We start from the raw sequence: 9,785 nt of genomic DNA on the forward strand, positions 1-9,785 counted from the left end.
TTGGTACAAATCTAGTATTTTGGCACAAATTTAAGGGAAAAAAACAGCATTAACTGCAGAATATCTAGAATTCTCAAATGTCTTTCTCATCTTTTCGATTTTAACATCCTAATATATCAGTCTACCTACTAATTCCGACTCCATATCCTTCGCTCTATCTCGGCGGAATGATTTACGGGTTCAATAATTTACACGTTCTGGTGGGGAAGAGGATCATTGGGTGTACGCGTATGAGGTTTGCACAGGAGAGCTGACAGCATATTACTCTGCACCTTTTATATTGTGCCGCTCACATAACTTTGCCCCATTTTCAGCCCACCATCTCTCTGCTGCTTCTTCAGTGAAATGTCTCCGACTGTCGAACAACAATTTAAATTTCAGCAAACAAGGTAGAGGGCATCAAATACATTTCATCAATCCGCACTGTGATATTATAAAGTCGATTGTAATAGTTTTCGATTGAGAAATGGTAGGATAATGTGAGAAAGCTGATGGAGATTCCTCTAGGTAATGGATTCAAACGCAATGACGGCACAACGTGGCAGGCCGAAAAAGAAACAGAGTGAATCTTCTGCAGCCTAAGCCATGGCCTTAGATATTTACTTGGTTGTATTTATCTGACTCTGAAAATAAAGGGGGAGGAGGAGAGAGGTACCTGAAGCGAACACGCCTGAGTTCATTACTGCCGTCTGGCAAGGAGCTTAGAGTTATATATACACCAGGTTCGTCTTGTAGCACCCGCTCGGACTTTCCAGTTGGTGATTTAGTCCCATTAGTTAGGATTCGATCCATTGAATTGCCATTGGACAAAGTTTGCGAAGTATTTATGTTTGACAGAGAGGGCTCTTTGGATAACTGGTTCCCAAAGCTGATTGCATGCGAAATAGAACCTGTATTGCAATGACTCATCTGCCCTTCAGGCATTCTTTCGGACATCTCCTTCAACTGTTCGACAAGTAAAATCAGTGTAACCTTAGAAAATTACGGAGGATAGGATAAGTTGCAACGCCAAAGAATCAGAAAACATAAGAAAAAACAGAACATCGAACACAGAACGGTTGCAACCTGAGCAGTTAGAGACTTAATAACTTCTTTTGCAGATTTGCGTTTTTCAGTTTCATCTGTGGCTATTGCAGAGACCTCCTTCAATTTCTTTGATGTGCGTTGAAGTTCAGCTTCAAGATGCTGGGATTTGAGAGTAAGGCCTTCTACCTACATAGTTTTTGGAACAATTTCAGCTAAATGTATACACATCACTTTAACTAATTTTCGTAAGGACGCAAATTTTAATCCAATTCCTCAGTTCATAAGCTAGGCTAGTTCCTCTCTCTTCAGCAGCTATACAGAATGTCAAAGATTTGGATCCCAGAACCCACCAAAAGATTTAGTTATATGCACGGATGTCATTAACTATTAGATTGTAGACATTAAAGCAGTATAAAAAGGCCTACCTGTGTCCTTAATTGTACGATTTCTTGGCTTAAACTTCCATTTATAAGCTTTGAATCCTCAAGAATGATTTCTTCAGAAGACCGGCGTGGACTTGACTTTCCTGAAACAGGAGATGTATACCGAGAAGCCTTTTTAGAGGCAGGAATAGAAGGCGAAACAACTTTTTCCGAATCTGCAGTGGGAGGAGTTGATGCTCTTGTCAAATTAAAACCCCCTAACTGCAACTGTCCATTCAACACTGGGAAGACACGATTATCACGCACTTCTGGTTTTCTTTCTTGCTTAAGCTGCTTGCTTTCGCCGTGGTTGTTTGTGCCGAAAGAAGAGAGTCTGGAGAGTGTTGCCCGTAACATAGGGATCAGATTTTCTTTATCTGTCACCTCATTGGATTTAGGACGCATATTTCCACTTCTTATTGGACTTCGCAAAGCAGAACTGGCTTCTGCAGCCTTCTTCAGTTTACTATAACACTCGTCGCACACCCGATATGGCTTGTTTGTATTTGGAGCCAAGGCAGCTTTCAGAGATTTCTTACTGCTGCATGCTTTGCAGAAGACTAGCCCACAGTTGTAACAATTGTGACGTTTTCTTCTGAAACCAAAGGGATTGTGACAATCAGAGCAAACAGAATGGTCAGCACTTGATACCCATTTATGAAGACAAATGACCGCCGTTAGGTTTGGACCACATGCTACACTCTTTACTTGCTTATCCTTCATACAATCAACAGGGGTAGGCGTATATCTATGATCATTGTCTCCGTGGCCTAGTTGCCCATTCGAACCCCTTCCCCAAGTATAAACCTCAGTCTTGGAAGTCAAAACTGCAACATGATAAGAACCGCATGCAATTTCTTCTACAAAACTGTCTGCAATTTCACCCTCGACCAGAGTGGGAACTTTCCCGTCAGCTGAAGGATTGCCAAGCTGTCCATAAGCAGCACTTCCCATTGTATATACCTGTCCTAAGGTTGTAAGGCCAACTGTGAGATTATGGCCACAGGCTACTTGACACATATTTTTATCAACCAATGCAGCTACGCGTTCAGGAACTAGCTTAGATTGTTCATCACCATGTCCAAGTCGGCCTTTATCACCATCACCCCAAGTGTAAAGCTTCCCATATGAAGAGTTACTAGTAGTCTCGGGGCTAGACGATTCATTCACTACTTCAACAACTGCAGCAGTGTGCCAAATACCACAAGCAATCCTTGTTGTTCTTAGCCCTCTCAAAGTTTCCACCTCCCGTGGCGTACTTGTGCTACTATGATCCCCATGCCCTAAGGCACCAAAAGTTCCATCCCCAAAGGTAAATAACTGGCCACCTGATGTCACAGCAGCTGTATGCCACGGTCCACAAGCGATATAGGATATGTGGATACCTTCCAAGTGACCACATACCTTTTTGGGAATCCAGTGACTAACTTCACTTCCATGCCCAAGCAGGCCAAAATGATGAGTACCATCACCCCATGTATAGAGATCTCCAGAAAGTGTAACAGCACAAGTGTGATATTCCCCACATGCCACTAATTCAACATTCATCCCACTAAGAGTCTCAATGAGCTTTGGGTGGGAAACATCTGTATCGACACCGTGACCAAGCCTGCCTCCTGACTCCTCTCCCCAGCTGAAGATTTCCCCTTGCTTGGTGACCAGAACAGCATGTCTGGCACCACAAGCAATTCCGTGAACATCTACGACCACTGTTGATTCCAATACCTTAGGCAGAAAAGCATCCGTCCTGGAACCATATGAGCTCCCTACTCTATCCACACCGCCTCCCAGTACTCCACCACCAATACCTTCGCCCCAAATAAAAACATCTCCTAAAGCATCAAAATCATCTTGACAAGAACCTTGACTAGATGAGCTTACAGCACTAGATAAACTAACCCGAAATGCTTCAGATGCAGAATTTCGACCATTGGAGTTATCCACAGATACAGGTGATAACGATGCATTTGAGACTGATTCGGCTTGTATGGCATTCTTGGGGGTGGCAGTGGCAGTATAAGATATTATGTCAGCGAATGCTCGTCCTAATCTACTCTGTGGGATATTCTCCAAAGAAACTCCCTCAGTATCTCTTGGATCCTGTTGTATTTGGTAAAAACACCAAGAAATAAAACGTAAATACCTGATACATCAAGAGAGGTACATTCTTTGTTTCCTTATAAAAGAAATAACAAAAGATAAATCACCCCAATGCTGAATGGTGTCACTGTTGGAGAACGTCGTCGAGTCCGAGCATGGGGGCTATCTATTGATGTGCCCTCCGATCTTGGTTCGCTTCTCCAGTTCCGGTAATTACCTCGAGTGATTATTGCCTTAAGACCAACAAACCAAACTTCAGCTTCATCTTTGTCTTTACATATCTGTCCAGCAGGGGGTGGTAACTGATTAAACCATGATATACCAGAAAATACAATTTCTCAGGTGCTTTTATACTTGCAGTTGCATCAATGATCCTTGAATATATGTAGCAAATTTACTCACCAAGTCCAAGGACCTGTCGTTGTATAGAAGCGAAAATGACTGATACTCCTTTTCAGGCCGTGGATACCGCTGAAATATTGCCTGCAAAGAAAAGCCGCAGTGATGTTTATAAATATCTTTGGAAGGTAATTGGTGAAGCCACCAAAGAACAAATCTTCCATGTAAGCTTCTTTCGAGAGCAGCCATAAGCGGTCAAGAAAATTTTCACGGTGAGATTTTACAGTCAAGCTTTGGTGGAGATTTTATCCGAAAACAGAATGGGAGCTGAAACTCACAGTACGCTGGCCAGGAATAATTGTCGAAACATGACAAAGTTTAAGGTGTTTTTCTTCTTTGCCAGAGTACCATATCAAAAGAGCCTCGTCCTGAAACGAAACCAGAATTATCTGAGCCAAAAGAGCCGAAACCAAACAAGGCTATATGTCGAGCCAACTTACATTAGAAAGCCGGAATGGGCAGAATTTCGGCTTCCCTCTGCGTCCATATTTTAACAAAGTTGCACCTTTCTTAAGTGCTGTGATGGCCTGTAAACAGAATGGAAAGAAGAAAAATGGAAACATGAGCTGATATGACTTAAGCTCAATGCATCATTTGAACAAAAATATTTGTCATGGCTCACTCTGAGTGTTAATTCCATGGGCAATAACTGATGAAAAGGAACAAACCTGGTCGATATCCCTCTCGACCGGACCGCTTCTCTGAGGACTAGCCATTCAAGTTGCAATATCAGGTTTTGCCCACAAGTCCAAGACCCAATACCCATTTGAACACCACCACCACCTAATACCATAACCCAATTCCCAACTTCTCCCCATTAAAACAACAAAAAGGAAATTGATTTGCTCCACCTCTAACCCATTACACCCACAAATAAACCTCGGCTCTCAACAACAAAACCTTGCAGCTCAAGAAACTCAAACCCCTCCCCTCAGAATTTCGCAATTCCGCAAAACCAAACCCTAACTTTCAACCAAAAGAGGCTCCACTGATCAACTTTCAGCTCCGAAACAGCTCAAACCAGTTCCTTGGAAATCAGGGAAACCCTAAAATTCACATAGACGGTCGAATTCCTCGGAAAACTTCAGATTTTTGTATTTTTCGACACCAAAACACACATATCAAACCAAAAGAGAGCGCAGATTAGGGCAAACGAAGAGTGATTTTACCTACATTGCGAGAAAGATGAAGATATTTGCCAGCCATTTTCCAAAATCCGACGTCGCTCACTTCCAAAAAAGAAAAAAGAAGATTAAAAAATTGGAAAAATTTGCAGGAAAATGGGAGGAGAAGTAAACGAGCGCTCTGCGACGTCGGAGAGGTCGTCGTCGTCGTCGTCGTCAATGTGGAATTTGGCAGAGCTTCGGGGATTGTGGTTGTTTGTTAGCTAACGTGCGCGCCTCTCTCATTCTTTTCCTTTTCTTTTCCTTTTCCTTTCTTTCTTTCGTTCTTTTGAAGTCGAACAGTTGGTTTTGTCGCTCCTGCTTCATGCCACGTCACCAACTGAAAATCTCGCGGGACCCGGATGGTTTGCTTTTGTCCTTATTTGCGCCAATAAGCACTGTCTTATTTGTTGACCAAGAAAAAAGCTTGTCGTATTTTGTTGACCAAGAAAAAAGCATGTCTTATTCTGTTGACCCAAATAGAAACCATGTCTTATTTTTTGATCAAATGCTTGTGTTATTGGTATTTGGTGACAAAATTAAATAACAAAGATTTGAGATTAGTCAAATTAATTAGAATAATGTGGTTTTTTCTTTGTATTAAAGTTTGAATTTTTTTTTATATAATTTACATGGATTTAGTGTAGTAAATATTTTGCATCACGATATCTGTATGTAGATGTGCATGTTGTTATATTCGGTATGACGAATGTGTTTTTCTTATACAAATGAGCTTAGATATTACTTTTGCAATCAAAGATTGGTTTTAGAGTACAATATTGTTTGGATGAATCTGAAAATTAAATTAGTAGAAATACAAATATTGTATGTATTAAAGAAAACCAGTCTTGTTTATTTAATTAATTTTTAGCCTAGTTATAAAGCATAAGCTCGCTTTGGATTGCCACTTTGGTGGTCTTTTTAGATGATAAAAAAGCACCATTGAATTGATTCTTTATAGAGTTATGTCGCCTAATGCTTTGATAAGAAAAAGATATGTCCACCAATGTTTCGATCCCAAAATAAAGAACAAGAAGAAAGAGCGGTCTCCAAATATGCTTTTCCTTTTTTTTTTTTTTTTTTTATTTAAATCCACAATATAAAGAGCTTGTTTTGAAGTACTTTTAAAATTACTAAAAACGCTTTTGATGAAATTGATTTTGAGTTGCAAAATCACTTGGATTTTTATTAAAGAATATTCGTTTCCAAAACATTTTTATCAAAAACAATTTCAGTCATTTTAAAAACACTTCTAAACGAGTTCTACCATTTGGACGATGTAATAACTTTTGCTGGAATCCGATGTGAAGGTATCGGCTCAGTTATTGACTATATATTGGATTTAGGGTTTAGCGACAGATGTTTTTTCGTTTCGTGACTGTGATGAAACTTGTCATGCATATATATTCAGTAAATAATTCAAGAAAATCATTAGTTTCGTTCTTGTTTATGTGGTTTTAAGTAATTAGTATGGCATTGTTAGATGTATGTGTTGGCTTGCAGCTTTATAGCAGCACAATGCACTTGCAGCCAAAAATACTCAAAACCAAATCGACACACACCATTTCATGATTTAAGAGACGTAGCATACAAAATGAAAAGATCAGCTAAGTACCGTTAACAGAATTAATTAAGACAGGAACTGCGATTTAATTAGTACATATAATCGTCATCAAAGATCATGTAGTTGTTGCTCTTCCTGTTGCTCCTTTCTCTATCAGCCTGCAAATCAGAAATAATATTACTTCGTATACTTGCAACATGAAGATGGAAAGATGATCACTACCAATTAACACTTATATTGTTCCCAACTTAATCACATTCACATATTATCAGTGAGTTGAAGGTTTTATATATATAAAAGACCGCTACAAATACAATTAGTAGTGGAACTATTTTATGTGTTAGAGAGTTACAATAGTTACACCATTTCTGTTACAATAGTTATGGACATTAATTTTAGAATAATAGTCAATTGTCAATTATGTTGTAGCTCTATATTTATGTTGATGTTTATGTTTATCACCTTTAAGCTATAACCGTATATTATTAGCTACCCATTTGTATATATGTCTTGTATGTTGGTCTTGTGAATATTAAAGAAAATCAGTTTCTACATGTTATCAACTTTCTAAAGCCTCGTCCGATCCTCATTCTCTGTGTTTCTCTCCCTTATGGCAACCTCCTCCACGCTTCCTACTCTTTCCATTCCAAACATATCTCATCTTGTTTCCTTGAAACTCATTGACACCAACTATCTGATATGGGAAAGCCAACTCAAACCGTTCCTTCTCGGCCAAAATATTTGGCGTTTTGTTGATGGTTCTACAATATGTTTCATTTTATCTGTATTTTAGTTTCTTAGCTTCTTCAGTTTCTACAATATGTTGTATTTTATCTGTATTTTAGTTTCTCAAGTTTCGACGTGGGACTTTCACATATCACACAAATTAGATAGGCATATCAATGTACCTTGCTTATGAGCCTTTCAAATGCTTCTGTCCCGTGCTCTTCCATGTATTTTTCGGCGGCGGTTAAAACGTCATCCGGCTTGCTGAAGAGGCTACCGCCCTTCTTTCTTGGGAAATACCACATTTGATGAGCAACTTGTGGGTTCATATAGTATGGTCTGATGAAGCGTCGATAAACATGTGCAGCTCCGTTGAATTGTGGCAGCACCAACCAACATGTGAATATCAACTTGGCATAGGTCCATACCGGAAAGCTGATCAATAGTAAGGACATTATACGATAATTAGGGTTATAATTTGCCAGTTTCTAACTAGATACTTCATTAGATATTGAGAATTAAGACCGGAATTAGTTATGAACAACATTTTATCTGAAATCTAACAAGAAAAAACAGTACCATTCAAGGATTTTGGCGAATGTGAGCTCGAAGATTGTCATCAGAGAATACAGAACCCAATAGGTAAGCCATTGTTGATCATCGGTACGAGACTTGGTTTCTATTGCCCTAATTGAAGCATATCTAGCAAAAAAACACAACAAATATCATGAAACCATAGGTGATTGCTAGCGAAACTTCTATTACGCTCCGGTGTATCTTATATATACAAATATTTTGTTTATCATTGATTCTTAACTAAGGATCTAACGGAAAAAATATATATGGAGTATGTAGAATACTCCATATAGCATACTAGAAAAACCGTATTAGCAGTGTTGACCGTTCAGGAAGAAAGGCACAGAATCATGACACTATACTTACAGGGGATAAACTAGTGTGACTAGAGGCCTGCAAATCAGAGACAAAGAATCCAACTTAGATATGTTTAAGGACCAGATTAATTAAACAAGAACAATCATACATTTATATAGTTGTAGAATTTAGAGAGGGGGCTAATTAAGGGGGACATACAAAGCAAGAACATCAAAGTTGTTAGCCACGACTTGTAGAAAATTCCCAGAATCATTGTTACGACCCATCTCTTGCAAATTGGCTGTCTACAATCTCACTGCTACGTCCTTTTGAGCTCTTATAAAAGTATGAGCTGGATCTATAAAAAGAGAGGAGGATTGGAGAAGGGTTTCAAAAAGCTGGCTATAAAGTGACAAGAGAAAGAAAACGTTGAAAAGTTTGTAAAGGGTCAGCTGATTTTGCGGATAATTGTACACAAGAAATTAGGCACCGATTTTTGAACTTCGAGCCTGCTTGACAGTAAGATACAGTCCCTAATCATCATTAGGGATTGATTGAATTCTCCGTTAAATCCTTCTCCAACCTTGTTAATTAACCATCCAAACTTGTTGCGAACCCAGTTTTGTTCTAATAGTTTAGCCCTAAATTTTGTTAGCCTCCAAATAGGCCAAATGATTGATAGCACTACTAGACATTGCTTGTAGGCATGTTGATTAGATTGTCATGCCTCAGCAATATTGACTTGTAACTGAGAAGTTGCGGATCAAGTGAAAAATTTAATCAAATCTAATAAATGTCAAAACTCTCGTTCCTCAAATCACTCGAAAACTATAAAAATCTTGCGGTAAGATTAAGTGATATCATAACGACATCTAACGTAATTGTCACATAATTAACATAGAGATCAAATTTTTTTAAGACTACTTTGCCCAAATTTTAGGTAATGCATAACAGTCTTTCACTTCACAAAGAATTAGCAGATTTGATGTTAATTAATTGAGCAATAGTTGGTGGGCGGGATAAATTGGAGTGATATTTTAGTTAGTGCTTCTTCTCAAGGCCCAAAAGCTGGGAAAATGAACAAATGAGGTGCCTCACCGTATGCGGATCACTATAGCTCTAGGTCCCATTAAATCGTAAACAGTGCTGTTTCCACATATTATTCAAAAAGAAAAGCTCATGGTACTGTTCATTTTAATGAAAAATCATATTTTTATACTAAAAAGTCAATCTTGGTACTATTCACTTTACCCTTTATTCTATCCTTATCATTAAAACTCAAAATTTTCAAATTATTTTCATTAATTTTCCTTATTTAATAACCTTCCTTCAGCTTCAAATTTTCTCTCGATGGAAGGAGGGAGGCATGGCCGAGATACGGCAGCTTCACTGCACTGTACTGTCACTGTACACTGCGAGGCCTAAAATTTTTGTATGTAGTATCCAAAATGCATGCACGTCACATTAAATACATGACTATTTTTAATTTAGTTGACAACGTTGATTTCCATT

At 38.7% G+C, this 9,785-nt stretch overlaps 2 protein-coding genes across 2 annotated transcripts; both read right to left on the reverse strand.

Moving 5' to 3' along the window:
- Positions 1-216: 216 nt before the first annotated feature.
- On the reverse strand, positions 217-5,355 carry LOC137737244 (PH, RCC1 and FYVE domains-containing protein 1-like). The gene is made up of 9 exons (XM_068476673.1): positions 4,616-5,355; positions 4,388-4,474; positions 4,226-4,315; positions 3,951-4,031; positions 3,656-3,829; positions 1,452-3,548; positions 1,066-1,212; positions 656-945; positions 217-355 (listed from the first exon to the last, which is right to left on the reverse strand). The coding sequence occupies exons 1-9, from the start codon at positions 4,661-4,663 to the stop codon at positions 262-264; spliced, it is 3,108 nt and encodes a 1,035-aa protein (XP_068332774.1). The 5' UTR covers positions 4,664-5,355; the 3' UTR covers positions 217-261.
- Positions 5,356-6,622: 1,267 nt separating this feature from the next.
- On the reverse strand, positions 6,623-8,652 carry LOC137737246 (HVA22-like protein c). The gene is made up of 5 exons (XM_068476675.1): positions 8,493-8,652; positions 8,343-8,369; positions 7,980-8,102; positions 7,583-7,835; positions 6,623-6,832 (listed from the first exon to the last, which is right to left on the reverse strand). The coding sequence occupies exons 1-5, from the start codon at positions 8,558-8,560 to the stop codon at positions 6,764-6,766; spliced, it is 540 nt and encodes a 179-aa protein (XP_068332776.1). The 5' UTR covers positions 8,561-8,652; the 3' UTR covers positions 6,623-6,763.
- Between the last annotated feature and the right edge of the window lie 1,133 nt (positions 8,653-9,785).

The sequence above is a fragment of the Pyrus communis genome, chromosome 6 (genome assembly GCF_963583255.1).
Source record: "Pyrus communis chromosome 6, drPyrComm1.1, whole genome shotgun sequence".
Classification (NCBI taxonomy): domain Eukaryota; kingdom Viridiplantae; phylum Streptophyta; class Magnoliopsida; order Rosales; family Rosaceae; genus Pyrus; species Pyrus communis.